The sequence below is a fragment of the Heptranchias perlo genome, chromosome 11, assembly GCF_035084215.1.
Source record: "Heptranchias perlo isolate sHepPer1 chromosome 11, sHepPer1.hap1, whole genome shotgun sequence".
Lineage (NCBI taxonomy): Eukaryota > Metazoa > Chordata > Chondrichthyes > Hexanchiformes > Hexanchidae > Heptranchias > Heptranchias perlo.
This window is the reverse complement of record NC_090335.1, coordinates 41,975,621-41,993,978: the sequence shown is the minus strand read 5'-3', so window position 1 is coordinate 41,993,978 and position 18,358 is coordinate 41,975,621. Positions and strand designations below refer to the sequence as shown.

At 43.1% G+C, this 18,358-nt stretch overlaps 1 protein-coding gene across 4 annotated transcripts in view; it reads right to left on the bottom strand.

Moving 5' to 3' along the window:
• The window catches only part of sytl5 (synaptotagmin-like 5), a 201,683-nt gene that overhangs the window by 51,652 nt on the left and 131,673 nt on the right, over window positions 1-18,358 (bottom strand). For all 4 annotated transcript variants that reach the window (XM_067992854.1, XM_067992857.1, XM_067992858.1 and 1 more), the window contains 2 exons: window positions 11,788-12,003; window positions 5,450-5,565 (listed from right to left, as the gene is read on the bottom strand). In XM_067992854.1, coding sequence (XP_067848955.1) covers window positions 5,450-5,565; window positions 11,788-12,003 — 332 coding nt within the window. The remainder of the gene's footprint in view (window positions 1-5,449; window positions 5,566-11,787; window positions 12,004-18,358) is intronic.

Genomic DNA, 18,358 nt, shown 5'->3' with positions numbered 1-18,358 from the left:
AGCAAATTAAATTTCTGTTGGACTAAAAAAATAAAAATAACACTTATTTAACTTTGTTTCAACAAACTTTGCTCTGAAATAAATCATATACTTAGGTCATCAAAATATTCAAATGTTTTAAATCTGGATTTTCATTGTACTTTTGCTGCACACGAACAAAAATAAGGCATTTCTTAATTTGTAAGGGGAGATTTTCCACTTCAGCACTCCCAGCAAATGCCTGGAGTGCATATCAGGAAATTATATATGTCCTGCCTATGATTTTATCCCTCCTTTTATAGTGAAATGTATAATGCAACAATTCCAGTAGGCAGCTACTAAAGCACTTCTAACTCCATCAGTTCCACCGAGACCCACTCAAAGTGCTGGTCTGTTGGTGAAAAAGTTGTATTGACCCCAGTATAACACAGGAGAAAACAAAATGCCTATAATTTGGTGTGTACCATGATTGTGCATATCAAAAATTCCGACCCATATATACAAGTGAGATTGTTCAGATTGGTAAATGTTACAAATTTAAGGTCATTCCCAGTTATTCTGTTGGGTTAGCATTACTGGTCTCTTCCATAAGTGGATCTGCATTCCTCACAATCAGGAGTTTACTTTTGCTACCCAAATATGGATGACATATGATTGTGTCATCCAAAGGGGTCTATCAATGGGACCCCTTTGAAAAAAAAGACTTGAAAGACTTGCATTTACATAGCACCTTTTGCAACCTCAAGACGTCCCAAATACAGTCTAGACTGTGTCACTCTGCTGACTAGAAGAAGCTGTTTGTTGGTGAGCAGAAGACGGGGGGAGGGATCTGGTGAAAATAATGTAAGTCTGAAGATAAAAGAAATAGGAGATAAGAGTAAAGGTCAGACCATGGTAAGGAATAAGGTTAACATAAATGGTCAGGGAACAAATAGAGTTATAGAATATAAGTACAAAATGACTGTTAAAAATAAAGTGAAGGGAACAATTATTAAAAACAAACTAAATTGCCTGTAAAGCAATGTGCACAACATCCGAAACAAAACGGGGGAACTGGAGGCAATAATTTGTAGCGAGGTGCCAGATGTAGTGGACATAACTGAAACATGGCTACATAAAGAATGGGACTAGCAGTTAAATATTGCAGGATATAATATATTTAGAAAGGTTAAGGAAGGAAGAAGATGGTGGGGTAGCTGTAGTAATTAGAGACAACATAATGCAATAGAGAAAAGGGACATAAGTAATATTAAGATAGAAACAGAATCCACATGCATTGAGACAAAGGATAAGGTCGGATCGATCACATTATTAGGTATAATCTTCAGACCACCTAATAGTGGAAGGAAAGTAGAGGAAGAAATATGTAGGCAAATCTATGAAATGAGTAAAAATCGAATAATAATCATGGGCAATTTCAACTACCCCCAAATAAACTGACAAGAGGTGGGGAAAGGGGAAAGGGAAATGGAGTTTTTCCAGTGTGTAAAGGACTCCTTTCGTACCCAGTATGTGAGAAACTGGATCCAGTAATGGGAAATGAACCAGAGCAGAGAAGAGAAGCATGGGGGAACATCTAGGCCACAGTGATCATAACATAATAAGCTTTAAAATAATGATTGAGGAAGACATAAGTAAGTCAAAGACCAAAGTGATAGATTGGAGAAAAGCTAATTTTGAGGGGATGAGAATGGAACAAGGGAAGGTAAACTGGGGGAAAATATTGTCATACAAAAGAGGTTGAACAGCAGTGGAAAATATTTAAAGCAGTGATCAATAGAGTTCTAGAGAAATATAATCCTCCAAAATACAAGAACAAACTAGCCAATAATGAAACACCATTATTGGCTAGATAAGGGTAAAATTGAAACTATAGAAAAGGGCACACTCTAAGTACCTAAACAATAAAGGAGAGGATAAGAAAAGTGAATATGAAGAGGTTAGGAAATAAATTTAAAAAAAATTAGGAAAGCAAAGAGGAACTACAAAATTAAATTATCAATGAATATAAAAAAGAAATAGTAAAGTATTCTAAAGACACAAATAACAAATCAGGATAGGGATAAGGCCACTAAGGGATGCACAAGATAAACTCACAGGTAATGATTGTGAAATAGCAGAAATATTGAAGAGTTACTTTGGGCCCGATATTAGGAGGGAGGCGGGTTGGCAGCAGGGGGTCGACTGGGCGCGTGGGTAACGCACCCAGTGAAATCGGGGTGTTCCGCACGCGATTGCAGCTTGATTGAAGGTCCTTACCTTTGCTTCCGGGTTTCACGCTGGAAAGCTGCGCAGAGGGCGGTCTGCACATGCGCAGCACAGGCTGTCAGCTGGAGGAGCCCTATTTAAAGGGGCAGTCCTCCACTGACTGATGCTGCAGGAAATAGGCAAAATTACAGCATGGAGCAGCCCAGGGGGAAGGCTGCTCCCAGGTTTAATGATGCCTCACTCCAGGTCTTATTGGATGGGGTGAGGAGGAGGGGGTGGACAGAGATCTTCCCCCTGGCAGGCAGGAGGAAGTGGCCTGCCTCTGCCACCAAGAAGGCCTGGCTCAAGGTGGCAGAGGAGGTCACCTGCACCACCAACATATCGCCCACCTGCATACAGCGCAGGAGGCGCTTCAATGACTTAAGTAGGTCAGCCAAAGTGAGTACACTTACTCATTCCCCTACACTCAGTCTGCCACATCACCGCCCCCACCCCACATCTCCTTCTGCACTGCCAACACTACTCTGTCACATCACTGCTCATACCCACTCAAAGCTCATCCTCATCTTACCTGCACTTACTCACCTCGCCAGTACTCATCCCACCACGACCACTCAACCCAATCCTCATACAATCTCATGGCTCTCTCTCATACTCACCCTCTCATGCATCTCTTTCACGGTCAGCCTCACCCAACCTGCCACTACCTGTGCTGCAGCCACAGGGCATGCATCACATATGTGCAGTAGGTAGCGTAAGGCAAATGTGTCGTGAGCATGAAGGGGATGCACAAGGGTGTTTGAGGGTTTGTCATGGTTTTTAAACTTATATTTAATTTCTGATCAACTCACATTACATATTATATTATCACCACTACTGTCACGTCTTTGCGAATCTTGTCTGGTTTGTGCAATAATGCCCTTTCCTGAGGATCACCATGAAGACCCACAACTGATGCCACCCATTGCGTCACTGCAGAGTGAGTGTAGGTGTATTTGCAGGGCTCTTTTGTGCAGATGACTGAGAGACATCGGCGATGTTCCCGGTGGCACCCTGGAAGGATGCAGAGGAGAAGTTGTTGAGGGCAGTGGTGCCTTGGACAGCGACAGGTAAGAAGATGGTGCTCAGGCCAGCCGGGAGCAGCTCAGCATGAAGGAGGCTGCAGATGTCCACGACGACATGTCGTGTGGCTCTGAGCCTCCGTGTGCACTGCTGCTCAGAGAGGACCAGGAAGCTGAGCCTCGGTCTGTGGACCCTGTGGCGAGGGTAGTGCCTTCTGCGATGCATCTCTCTCTGTGGTTGCCCTCCCTCCTGCCGTGCAGGTGGATGTGTCACAGCACTGTGTTGTGGAGCTCCACGTGTCAGAGGTGGACGGCGTGGCTGGTGATGCTGTTCGTCCTCCGAGGAGGTCATGACTGCAGCTACGGCGGCCCCCATCCAGAAGATGTACATCTGAGGGTGTCCGCAAGGTAGGTAAATGTGTCTGGACACCGGGGTAAGTGTGCAAGTTGGTGAATTTTATTGTTAGGAGGAGGGTGGTGGAGGCCAAACTTTGTCCAAAGTGACAGAGTGGCCTCCTGCAATGAGTGAGGGTCTCCCCACCCCCACCCCCCCACCTGTCAAATGGACCTTTGCAGCTGCCACAGGCTGATGGCTGCAACACATCCATTTGAACTGGGAGTGTGTCCCCCAGTACGGGAAACAGTCCCAGTTGACTTGAAAATCCCACCCCTCCTAAAATATCAGGTCAATCAGGTCTGTAAACGACCTGAAGTACCTAGTTAATTACTTCAAGTGGTATCCCGCCGGCTTTAATTGCTGGCCGGAGTCCCACATGCGGGGGCTGCGCGCGCATGTCAGTGCGTCACTGGGGAACCCGGAAGTGGGCGGGTTAGAGCCGGGCTCTGGACCCGTCCCGGGAATCCCCGATTTTCGCAGCCCCCCCCCGCCACGAACGCACCCGCTCGGGGGTGTGAAAATTGAGCCCTTTGCCTCAGTATTTACCAGGGAGACTAACATGTGGGCATAACATTAGAAGAAGAGATCAAAAAAACAAAGACATTTAAGATGGAAAGGGGGGAGATAATTGATAAACTAATCAAACTTAGAGAGGATAAAACCCCCGGTCCAGATGGATTGCATCCGCGCATATTACAAGTTAGGGAAGAGATAGCAGATATGTTACATATATAAAAAATTAATTAGAAAAGGGAATAGTGCCAGATAATGTGATTCCTATATTTAAAAAAGGAGATCGAACAAGCCCAGGGAACTATCGATCAGTTAGCTTAACATCGGTGGTAGGAAAGATAATGGAATCTTTACTCGAAGATGTAATTGAAAAACATCTAGAAAATGAAAATATAATAAAGAATAGTCAGCACGGATTTCAAAAGGGTAAGTCTTGCTTGACCAACCGTATTGAATTCTTTGAAGAAGTAACAGAAAGGAGTAGACAAGGGTGATATAGTAGATGTAATATATGTGGATTTTCAAAAGGCCTTTGATAAGGTACCGCATTGTGGACTCATGACAATGGTCAGAAAATGTGGAGTCAGGGGACGGGTAGAGGAATGGATAGCAAGCTGGCTACAAAACAGAAAACGGAGAGTAGGGGTTAAGGGTAGCTACTTAGACTGGCAAATGCTGGGAAGTGGTGTTCCAGGGGGATAGATGCTGGGACCACTATGGATCACAATTTACATTAATGATTTGGTAGGAAGAATAAGGGGGCCATATACTGCTTAGATAATAAGAGTCTAAATGGGGTACAGGAGCAAAGGGATCTCGGGGTGCAGATACTCAAGTCATTAAAAGTAGCAACGCCGTTTAATAAGGCCATAAAAAAGGTAAACCAAGCTCTGGGGTTTAGTTATAGAGATAGAATTGAAAAGCAGAGAAGTTATGTTAAACTTGTACAGAGCCTTGGTTAGACCACACTTGAAGAAATGTGTTTGAGTGTGCACGTGGGGACATCTCCTATCCCCATTTCACAGTAATACAAGTGAACAGTGTCACTGCAGCTCCCTGTTTGTGGTACACCACTGATAAGTTTATCAATAACCACAGCATGAAAGAATTTTACTGAGCTGAGTTTCAAACTGATAACCATTGGACGGTAACCACTATACCACCCGTCCAGCCTAAATACAGATTTGTTAAAATATTTTGAAGTTGTATGTAGACCTACAGAAGGGGATATTGTTCCTTTAACATTTAGTAGCAACAGTAAAAGCCAAAGGAAATGTCCAATGTGTCCCACCTATAGGTCTCCTGATGATGGACTGCTTGATGATTTCACTTCCCATCACTGCTGTAGGTTGAAATCGTTTTGATCGCTCTTCAAAAAACCACTCACCAGTGACTATCCTCAACTGTCTGTAAAAGGAATGAACATTTTAATAGCAGCTTATATACACAAGAAATAACTTCAAAATTGCTGATTTTACATTTTAAAAACTCTTGAAGGCCATTTGTGTTGGTCTCTGATTACAGCTGACATTAGTTGAGTGCTAATTAATTTTTACGAATACTCATGCTGAATATTCTTGAGATTTTAAGCATGTTGTTTGGGACACTATAGAGCAATATTAAAACAGTTAGAGATTTCATTCAGAAAGGTACCATGATATCCAACTTTGTTCTGCCATTTTATATGAATATTTTCTTCATATTTGATTTCATTTCATTGTTTTAGGACAGTGTGTTACATTGTAGGCTTCCTACAGAATGAGACATTTTTTCACCTCCAAAAACAGCACATTTAAAAAGGTATGCAATGGGAAGTTATATAATTGTAAAATAAATAATTACAAGTTAGAAGGCTGGTAAAAAGTGTTTCTGACAACAATAGATTTCTTTAAAAATAAATATTAGGATCCTGTACTCCCTAATACTTGTATTCAGAGGTTATAGCATCATTAAAGCTGCTGAAATAGAGAGCTTAAATCTCACCCAGCGGGGCAGTAATACATCAGTCATTCCTAATCATATTTGTGAGTGACCATGTCCTTCTCACTTGCCATTTGTAGCATTTTGGGAAAGAGGGCAAATGTTGGTTTTAGGACCCCAATTTCAGTGTGGGCCTTGTACAATCAGCCTGAGATCCCAAAATAGTCCAAGTAATTTTTTGTCCCAATATTTGAGCTAATATTCTTCATTTTCATTTGTTTTTACCAGTCAGTTTTTAACCCTTCCTCACTGCTGCCCACTTACACAAAGATATCAACATTAAAAGTATCAAAATTATTTTTATATGGATGAGGTCTGAGGATCATGTATTAGTGTCCTAAAAATAGGAATATGGTGTGGAGATATTAAGTCTCTCCGATTAGAATGAATTAACCCTATTTTTCCACGTTGAATTAATTCACTAAATTTAATTTAATTTGGGATATCAATTTTCCAAATATCTGATATTGTCCTGTATATCGGGTATGTTCAGCAGTATCATTGCAAAAAAGACTGTGATGAGAAACTGGGCCTACATTTTTAAATGGTGGTCACTCTTTCATGAAGGGTCAAGGGAAGCCTGACATTAATTCTTTCAGATCTTTGCCAACAAAACAAAGGCATGAAATTTAACTATATTACTAAGGGGAAGGAAGCAGCAATCTATATGCCCAAGCACAAAAGGAAACCGTCAATCTTTACTAAATGGCACGATCAGTTAAGAGGTAACACGTCAACTTTTCTTTGGGGCACATGTGGCCCGTGCACAGGGGCCTCAGCTAAATATGGGGCCTCCGCCAGAGATGGCGAGCTGCGTTCAATAGGCACCCCGCCTGTCCCTTCATTCCATTGGAACAAGAAGTCGCCTGTCAACATCAGCACCAGCCCCAGGGAGCAGCTGCCCAGCCTTCTCTGTTGGGGGAGGTATTTAATGGATTGGGGTGGGGTGGGGAGCTGTGCAGGGGGTGCATAGATGTCCCAAATGTTCTTGGTGCCCAGGGACCCAGGAATTCTTAAGTTGGCGTTGGATGGGTTCTCGGCATAACATCTCATCTGAAAACTGGTACCTCTGACAAGGTAACACTCGCTCTGTACTGCTCCAGATTATGCGCTCAACTCCTGGAGTAGTACTTGAACTGTAACCTTCTGACTCAGAGGAGTGACATGATTGAGCCAAGCTGACGCTTATCTCAATCTTCCTTCACCTGCTTCTCTCTTGTTCTTCCCTTTTGTCTTTCTCCTTTTCCTTTCCCCTTCTCCATCTCTGTCTCTCTTTTTCTCCCTGACCATCCCGCTTTGTCTCTCTCATCCTCCTCCTTCCCTTCTGTCTTTATCTTCCTCCTTTTCTCTCTTGCCTGCCTTCTTCCTCCATATTTCTGTCCCCTTCTGGTTGGCAAACTCTAGCCTGTATATTTGCAGAATGCCTTTTCCACAATGCAAAGCAGAAAACTTTAGAAATAGATAATTTTTCTGAACGTTTTGCACTGTTACTTATTCACCTCTATATTGACAGTGGTTAAGAACAGCAATGCAACATCCCAAATTCGCACCTTTGCTTCACAATACAAACTTGGAGAAACTCAGAGACTGAGTTCATTGAAAACTCAGAGGGGGTGAAATTCGTCTCGGGCGGTTAGCGCAAAATGGTCGACAGCGAATCCGCCGCCCGTTTTACACACCGCCCGGGCAGCGAATCCGCCGCCTGTTTTGCGCCACCGCCCGGGCAGCGAATCCGCCGCCCGTTTTGCGCCACCGCCCGGGCAGCGAATCCGCCGCCCGTTTTACACACCGCCCGGGCAGCGAATCCGCCGCCCGTTTTGCGCCACCGCCCGGGCAGCGAATCCGCCGCCCGTTTTGCGCCACCGCCCGGGCAGCGAATCCACTATCGACCATTTTGCGCCACCGCCAAGACAGATTTCAGCTCCATAGTCTCCGTACTAAATACAGAAAATTGGTATCTCTGCACACATACTGCCCAATTTCTGCCAATGCACCGTGTAACAAGGAATTGGGAAGTGCAGAAACAGCTTGGGTTACTTGTCCTCTGATTTGCTTTCCCTTCCTCCTTGTTGTGAAATGTAATAATAATTTTTCAAGTGTTGTATCCCCTACCTCAATGCACTAATATTTGTTAGTACACACCATATTTACTATTTTCTTACATGGACTGGGTGCTAATCTAGTGGAGTGGAACACCCAGCCTTTGTAGAACCCACACGATTTTCATTCCATTGATCTCAATTACCCCATGAGATACAAGTGTAAAAAAATTAACCTGTTCACCTGAAATTTCTTTTACTGCTATTGTAGTGGAGGCATTAACCAGTTTGAAATGCATTACACCTTTGCTAAAATAGCAGAGGAAGGAAATTCAGAGGAAGGTTTAAGCATTTAATCACTTGTATCCCATAGTGCAATTTCTGGGCCAAACTAAATAAAATCAAATCATCTTGTATCAATACATTTAGATTACATGGTTAGATTGAGTACTAAATAGATATCAATTTCTTGTATTCTCCATAAAACTATTAGTTCAGAGGAATTTGGGCAGAAAATGGGTGCATTTCCCCATAGAACCATTGGGCCCGATGTTAGAAGGGCTGCGGGTTCTCAGCGGGGGGGCTATCAGGCGCGTGGGTAACGCGCCTGGTGAAATTAGTCAGTTTCCCACGCGATTGTAGGATCCAATCCACTAATTGGATCCACTTACCTGCTCCTCTGGGTTCCCCACTGCTGATCTGCGCGTCGGGCGGGCTGCGCATGCGCAGTAAGGTCTGTCAGCTGGAGGCGCTCTATTTAAAGGGGCAGTCCTCCACTGACAGATGCTGCAACAAATAGCAAAACTTACAGCATGGAGCAGCCCAGGGAGAAGGCTGCTCCCAGTTTAATGATGCCTCACTCCACGTATCAATACATGGGGTGAGGAGGAGGGGGAGGACAGAGATCTTCCTCCCGGCGTGCGGGAGGAAGCGGCCTGCCTCTGCCACCAGGAAGGCCTGGCTCGAGGTGGCAGAGGAGGTCACCAGCGCAACCAACGTATCGCCCACCTGCATACAGTGCAGGAGGCGCTCCAATGACCTCAGTAGGTCAGCCAAAGTGAGTACACATAGTCTTTCCCCTACACTCCGTCTACCACATCACTGCCCCCACCCCACATCTCCTTCAGCACTGCCAACACTACTCTGTCACATCACCCCTCATACCCACTCAAACCTCATCCTCATCTTACCTGCACCTACTCACCTCGCCAGTACTCATCCCACCACTACCACTCAACCCAATCCTCATACAATCTCATGGCTCTCTCTCATACTCACCCTCTCGTGCATCTCTTTCACGGCCAGCCTCACTCAACCTGCCACTACCTGTGCTACAGCCACAGGGCATACATCACATATGTGCAGTAGGCAGCGTAAGGCAAACGTGTCGTGAGCATGAAGGGGATGCACAAGGGTGTTTGAGGGTTTGTCATGGGTGTTACTTATATTGAATTTCTGACCAACTCACATTACATATTATATTGGCACCACTACTGCCACGTCTTCGCGAATCCTGTCTGGTTTGTGAAATAATGCCCTCTCCTGAGGATCACTATGAGGACCCACAACTGATGCCACCCATTGTGTCACTGCAGAGTGGGTGTAGGTGTATTTGCAGGGCTCTTTTGTGCAGACGACTGAGAGACATCGGCAATGTCCCCGGTTGCACCCTGGAAGGATGCAGAGGAGAAGTTGTTGAGGGCAGTGATGACTTTGACAGCGACAGGTAAGAAGATGGTGCTCGGGCCAGCCAGGAGCAGCTCGGCATGAAGGAGGCTGCAGATGTCCACGACTACATGTCGAGTGACTCTGAGCCTCCGTGTGCACTGCTGCTCAGAGAGGTCCAGGAAGCTGAGCCTCGGTCTGTGGACCATGTGGCGAGGGTAGTGCCCTCTGCGACGCATCTCTCTCTGCGGTAGCCCTCCCTCCTGCTGTACAGGTGGATGTGTCACAGCACTGTGTTGTGGAGCTCCACCTGTCAGAGGCGGACGGCGTGGATGGCGAGGCTGGTGAGGCTGGTGATGCTGTTCGCCCTCAGAGGAGGTCATGACTGCAGCTACGGTGGCCCCCATCCGCAAGATGTACATCTGAGGGGGTCCGCAAGGTAGGTACATGTCTCCAGACCCCGGGGTAAGTGTGCAGGTTTGTGACTTTGACTGTTAGGAGGAGTGTGGTGGAGGCCAAACTTTGTCCCAAGTGACGGAGTGGCCTCCTGCAATGGGTGAGGGTCCCCCCCCCCCCCGCCACCTGTCTAATGGACCTTTGCAGCCGCCACAGGCTGACAGCTGCAACACGTCCATTTGACCTGGGAGTGTTTCCCCCAGTGTGGGAAACAGTCCCTTAATCAGGTCAGTTAATGACCTGAAATACCTAAATAAATACCTTCAAGTGGAACCCCGCTGGCTTTAATTGCCTGCGGGATTCCCACTAGCGGGGGCTGCGCGCGCACACCGGCGCGTCAGCGGGGAACCCGGAAGTGCACGGGTTCGGGGCGGGCTCCGGTACCGCGCCGGGATTCTCCGATTTTCGGAGCCCCCCTGCCAGGAACGCACCCGATAGCGAGTGCTAAAATAGAGCCCATTGTGTCAGTCCCCTTTTTAAATTTATGTTGAGAATCCTATTGCATTTTACATCATAGCTGTGTTAGAATGCTTGCTATAGTACTTTCTGAAAAGGAATACTGATATGATATTCTAAAAGCAAAATTACTCAATGAATTTCAAATCCATGAGTGTATTATATTTCTTTCATTGTTTTGCACCTTCAAAATAAAGGATGTCAAACATTAGAACAGTTGGTATGCTTAATTGCAGTGCGTGCATTCACTACATTTCAAAGTAATAAAATGTTAAAGAACTCTTGAACTCCAAGCTTCTGACCATCTCCTTTTTTGCTGCTGGAAACCAGGGCACAGTTGTGCTCGATCAGTGACCAGTACCAGTATTTTGGCTTCAATTAAAATTGAAGCATATTAATGAAATTATAATGATGCAGCAAAGAAGCACAGCTGGGAAACTTTAGCCTAATATCCCATCTGACTGGGGATAAATTATGTCAGGATTTTATAATAGCCATTTTTAATGGGTACCATCTTCATGAAAATGTGTTTTGCAAGCAGTTTTTCATTTGTTCATAAACGTGATAGAATGCTAGAACATGTGATGGAATGATGTTGGCAACCATACATTGTATCAATCACGTGATGGAATCAAGATGAAATAAATATATGCTCCTTGGTGTTTCTAACTTGCCAAATAAAAAAGAAGCTAGTCAAAAAATATTTCTCGATGACAGTGCCTTTCTAAAGTATCTTTAAGGAGCTATGGCAGTTGTGTAGTTAATTACTGGATAGAGTACATACATGTGTCATTTTATGATTATGCATGCGAGGGAAAGCACATTACACTTTCATAACGTGGGTGTTGACAATAGGTAACCAGTGACTAGAGAAGCAACATTTCGCTTTCTGCAACCTCATGATGTGTCTGTGAGTACCTGTAGTTGTGATTAACCCTGCATCTCAGAATGTCCTGACCATTAAACAGTTAGAATTACAGAGTTGTTAGGATTATTTGGCTGGTTAATATTTGCTTTAAAATCAAATACATACGCAATTTTAGCACACGCAGTGCATTTCCAGTTCCCATCATTGACCACAATGCGACATTCTGTACACACACGGTCACTGCACGCCTGGCACAGGTCCCCTCTGAAGAAGATTAGGCCAAGCGTCTTCTGGCATCGTTTACAGACTCTGTCACTGATTTGCTGCTTTCTTCGATTCACCCCAGCACCACGGATTTTGATGAGCTCATTCTTTAACTTCCTGTAATAAACCAGAGTGTTCTCTCAGTAACTCGCAAAGTGGCAAAACTAAACCATGGACTTATAGACAGCCATTAATGGCAGCACACTGCTGCTTAAAAGCTGCCCAATCTCACCACTAGCTTAAATTTTCTGATCAGTGTTAGTATTACTGCTGGCATTAAAATATCAGTGTTCAAATAAAGTTGATTGGATAATCTAGGCTTGGGTGGTTTGAAGGATAATCAGTTTATAATACATCACTGGACAACAGAGGAGGGCAGCACACTTTAGTTTAATAGGTAAATGCCATGTTAGGAAAAAGTATTACTGTACATCAGCTCTAAAATCAGCATTGAGGTCTTAGGCACTAATCCTACCATTAACTTTTAATTTAACTTGAGAACTTTGTTTTTATATCTATAATCTGGTGCAGTTATAAACAGATAATCATGATGACTCAGTGGTTAAATGCATGAGGTAGTGATGAGCCACGCAAACCAGGAAGGTTTCAAGTTTGATCCCTGATCAATGTTGACTTGGCTGATCTAAGCTGGATAACAATTAAATCTGTTTTTAATCGTAGTTTTCTCTTCACTTTTATATATCTTGATCAGAGAATATTCAGCTGAAAACTGACAATTTTACATTTCTCCAAAGCAGCAAAGGGTACCAGTGGTAATCTCTCAGTTCCAGCAGTGTTGTATTTCTAAAGTGCCAAGTCCACAGTAGGCAAGGGGGAAATCAGTTCTTGATCATTATTTATTAATTCTGTTGGAATGAGCATGTGTGTATGTTCGCATATTAACCCTTACGAGCGTTGAGGATAGGATCAGGCTTGGCTATGATGCCCAACGGTCAAATATCCCGCAACATTCAGTGTTGATGCTCACGCATGAAGAGTGACCACTTGGATGAGTTACTGGAGGGCTGCGTAAAACAGCACAATTCAGTACAGTAAAAGGGAGTTTGACTGTGCTGTCAATGGGGAATAAAACTATAAAGTATTGTTGGGAAAAGGGAACAAGTGTTACTGTACATCAGCTCTAAAAGGCTTACAGTATTGTCTAAAGCCCTCATCCTACTGTGGACTTGGCACTTTAGAAATGCAACACTGCTGGAACTGAAAGATTACCACTGGTACCCTTTGCTGCTTTGGAGAAATGTAAAATTGTCAGTTTTCAGCTGAATATTCTCTGATCAAGATATATAAAAATGAACAAAAAAAAGAAAACTACAATAAAAAAGATTTTATTGTTAAAAAATGGTGTATGTCCCTTTTGAGCAATCTCATTGACATAGTAATCTTATGAACATTCTGTTTGTATCACTTTCTAGAAATCTGATTTTGCATGTTTTACATTTGGCTGATAGGGGTGTGAACTGGTACTGGCAAAGGTTGACTAAGTGAGGCAGGAATTTGGTATATTTCAGTTTATACACAATGGCTCGTTGGACTTTCATTCCAATCATTGTTGTTTCTTTTGAATGCTGTGATTGACATGCAGAAACAACATGACTAAAATATCACAGCTATTATTGGCCCATTGTCCCATGTGACCGTAAAAAGGAATTACATCAAAAGGTGACAATGATGGGCTAGATGTTTCTTGGGATTAAAAAAAAATCTCAAAAATATCTTATCTCAGGGTCATTTATAAAGTATAACTTTGGATAGGAGAGTTCAGCATTTTCTTCCCATTCATTATAAAGTTCATGGCTTTATAATATATGCAAGTGAGCAATGTAATAGCAGGAAATATATAGATATACATAGCACAATACATAATAAAAAATTGAGGGCAGCACAATAACAGATCAACAAGAAATACACTTTGTACATCTGTGGCAAATAGAAGTTCTTAGCAAAGTCTGGGATACTAGTACTGTGGAATGGAACTGTTTTTCATTCCAAAGTGAAAAAATTCTTCTATGTGCAGGGAAATCATAAATGTGTTCCTTACAAACTTGTTTATGATTTTGTTACACATAGAACATAGAGGAAATCTTCCATTCAAGAGTCACCAGCAAATGCTTCCAGCTCAAGTACATCACAGCTAGGTGAAGAGAAAAACTTCCCTTATTTTAGCCATAACCATGTGCCTTATCACTGCTTCAGAAAAGCAGCCCACCCCTGTGTACCAGCTTGAGTTTTTTCCATTCCTATGACCTTGAAGTCAGATTACCAATTTAATGCCAATGTGCTGAATTGCGGCCTGTTGTGCTAAAATCATTCCCGTGTCAGGATCCTTAGAGCTTGTAGAAGAGATTTTCATATCAGCCTGGGGCAGACAGGCACAACTAATCTTTATTTTAGGAACATACAGGTGTTTAAAGAATCCTATGTTACTCAACAAAATGTTATTCAGATAATGGAAAATTTCTCTAACCGGTAACAAAACATTATCAGTCGTCGCTTTGAGGAGTAACTGCTCAAAAGACGAAGATGCAATATCATGGACTACCTGTCTGAAACACTTTGGGGCCTAAATTCCTTAGTGCCCCAAATCCATCACTATTCCGCCATGCGCAGCAACGGCACGCCAGTACAGACAGGCCCGAGGTCTGAAGTAAATTCGCTCTCAGGCCTCATCAGAATGTCAGAGAAGTTGCTGGTGCCAATCAGGCACCTCAATGCAGCTAATCTGTCGGGGTCATATGAATTTTGACCCTCGCTAAGGCCCGGGTGGGGGGAGAAGAAGCGGGGGCAGAAGAAGCAGAAGAAGAAGAAGCAGCAGAAGAAGAAGCAGCAGAAGAAGAAGAAGGGGAGATGAAGAAGCTGAAGGGGAGAAGAAGAAGCTGAAGGGGAGAAGAAGGTGGCGGACCAGGGCGGGCCAGTAGTGGCCTACAGTTGTTTTGTGGAGCCAGGAGGAGCACTGCTGCTCATTTTGACTCCACAAAATCCTAAAAAAAGTTCAAAATTTTTGGGCCTTTTTTGAGCGGCCTCCAGCAGTCTCTTTTAAGGACAGTTGGTTAGGCTGCTCAAGACTTGGCAATGTCAGTCCGAGCTTGTGCATCGCAAGCTCCGACCAGGGAAAACAAATTAGAGTGTCCAGGTCTGAAATGAGCACAGGAGCCTCATTTCAATATCAATAAGGGAACTCCCATGCAGGTCGGGCGTGGGCCGATGCATTGCTAAATTATTGTTGTGCAACAATGTTAAATTTGGACCCTTTGAATATTAGAATTGTAAAAGTAATAAATAGCAGGCAGTTGAACAGCAAAAGATGTTCGGTAGGGGTTTACTCTCAGCCAATACAAAATGGGTCCTTCACCTGGCTTCCACAGGCATGGCTAAATAATACCATTCTGCTAGAAAATGTCAAGCATCTTATTAGTGAGTTACACAATTTATAAAATAATGGCCACCAATAGAAAACTCTACTTCACAGGCAATATGCATAACGTATGACTTCTTACTGCAAAAATCTTCAAATGTGGCATTTCTGAAGTGAGCTTGGTCTCTTGTATTTGACTCAATTAGTATGAACTTGGCAGTTATAAATAAGACAGTAGTAATACGATCATTGTTGTCTTTGTATACTGCTCTCTATCATAAACCTTGCACTGTTGAACTCTTAGTCATTTGGAAGTTTTAATTACTGAGAGGATGTACAACTTAATTTTAAACTGAACATAAAATAACGATTGGAAATAACCATTAAATAACTATAAAGGCTCAAAAATGTATTTGCTGGCAAATTAGTGTTTTCATTACCACCGACTGCTCCCAAAGTACACGAGTGACAAACAAAATGACTAATATGTGAATCGTTAACTGCAAGGTACAATCATTTCATCTGCAAATTCACTGTACTTTGGCAGACAAAATAAATACTCATTTCCTGGGGGATCCAGTAAAGCTGCAGTGCCTAACCTCTCTTCCCTTTACTCATATGTATTCATCATTTTGGTCATATTACAGGGTGCGGTGATCAGACTCAGAGCAACAAACAAAGCTCTATTAGGTAGATTCATGAGATCTAACCAAAAAAAACTAATTTGAACCTTTTTATTGGCATATCTCCCAAACATTTTGCTTCCAGAGCTCTTTTCTAGAAGAAATGTTAAAAATGACACTGGTTTTTCTCCTCGCAAGTTCCTAAACAACAAAGGTACCTCCCCAAAATGACATCTTACATGGCTGACAAAAGACAGGATTTAGTATTATTTTGCATCCGTCAGACATATTTCTCTGTTCTTCCTGTGCAGCACTCCATCTTAGACTCCCACTGAGAAGCGACAAAACTCACCCGAGACAGATAATGGCGGTGCGAGGTATGTCTGAATCAGAGAGGCTCAGATTGCCAAGCAAGCACTATACCTCCTGAGCTACATGGCTGAAGTTAGCAGCTAGGAAGAACATTTTGGGAAGGGACATGAGCATAAGGTATTAATGAGATGTGATTGTACCAGCTGAACTACACAGAATTTACAGTACAGGAACAGGCCGTTTGGCCCAAATGGTCTATATCTGTGTTTATGCTCCACACAAGCCTCCTCCCACCCTACTTAAACTAACCCTATCAACATTTCCTTCTTTTCCTTTGTCCTCATGTACTTATCTAGCTTCCCCTTGAATGCATCTATACTATTTGCGTCAACTACTCCATGTGGTAGCAAGTTCCACATTCTAACCACTCTCTGGGTAAAGAAGAACTGTGACATTGCAATCACTATAATCACAGCCAACATACTTTACTCATAATACTCCTGTGTTTCCAGTGAACAAGCGTATACTGTGGGTTATCGGAAGCTTGACCAATGAGTTACTTTTTGCAAATTCTAAAACTTTGATCATTTCTTCTTGGTGGAAAAGAATATGGAAGAATAATTACTCGTAGCGCTTCATATGCTGAAAGTGTGTAGTCACATTGATTTATTATTTGTAATATAGTGTGCTGTTAGTTGTTTAAATGTTAAAACAATAATTTCTAAACATAAAAGTAACAGTGACAGCTTATCCATTGGGCCCTTTATTTTTAAATCACTTCTGATTTTCTAGATCTTGTCTACTACCATTCATGCTGATATTTAAATTTCTTCAGTTATTTTGTAATTGTTAGTATAGGTTGTTAGCAACAAATGATCTTGTTCTGTATTCCTTTCAAACATCTAAAAGAATGAATTTCTGTAAGTTGTTAGTTCCATTTGCAACCCCTCAGATAATGAAGCAGTCCGTGCCTGCATGCAGCAAGACCTGGACAACATCCAGGCTTGGGCTCATAAGTGGCAAGTAACATTCGCGCCAGGCAATGACCATCTCCAACAAGAGAGAGAGTCCAACCACCTCCCCTTGACATTCAACGGCATTACCATCGCCAAATCCTCTACCATCAACATCCTGGGGGTCATTGACCAGCCATATAAATACTGTGGCTACAAGGGGTCAGAGGCTGGGTATTCTGCGGTGAGCGACTCACCTCCTGACTCCCCGAAGCGTTTCCACCATCTACAAGGCACAAGTCGGGAGTGTGATGGAATACTCCCCACTTGCCTGGATGAGTGCAGCTCCAACAACACTCAAGAAGCTCGACACCATCCAAGACAAAACAGCCCGCTTGATTGGCACCCCATCCACCACCTTAAACATTCACTCCCTCCACCACTGGCACACGTGGCTGCAGTGTGTACCATCTACAAGATGCACTGCAGCAACTCGCCAAGGCTTCTTCGACAGCACCTACCAAACCCGCAACCTCTACCACCTAGAAGGACAAGGGCAGCAGGCACATGGGAACAACACCACCTGCACGTTCCCCTCCAAGTCACACACCATCCTGACTTGGAAATATATCGCCACTCCTTCATCGTCGCTGGGTCAAAATCCTGGAACTCCTTACCTAACAGCACTGTGGGAGAACCTTCACCACACGGACTGCAGCGGTTCAAGGCGGCGGCTCACCACCACCTTCTCAAGGGCAATTAGAGATGGGCAATAAATGCTGGCCTTGCCAGTGATGCCCACATCCCATGAATGAATAAAAAAAAAATAGCTGGTAAATGTGAGAGCTGCTGTTTATTAATGCCTGTACCACAAGCCCAGTTTCATATCATAATTGGCATAAGAAGTGGTTTAGATCAATGAAAAAAACAATTTTTTTTAAGGTTGAGTTGGGTAATTACTATGTTTCCTTTCAGGGGAGTATGTGTTCCAGTGAGGTTGGTGGGCTAAATTACATCCATCTCTAAGTTTTTAATATAATTTAAATTTAATTTAACAGCTACATTCTAACAACACTCAAGTGGAAATATTGACCTGTTACATTCCTTTATAGAAAATGGCAGAATGTGAAATAGCTGCTTAATAGTTTCGCAGGGTAAGATTTTTGATACTTTTTAATCTTTTGTTCATTTATTGTTCACAGATACAAAAT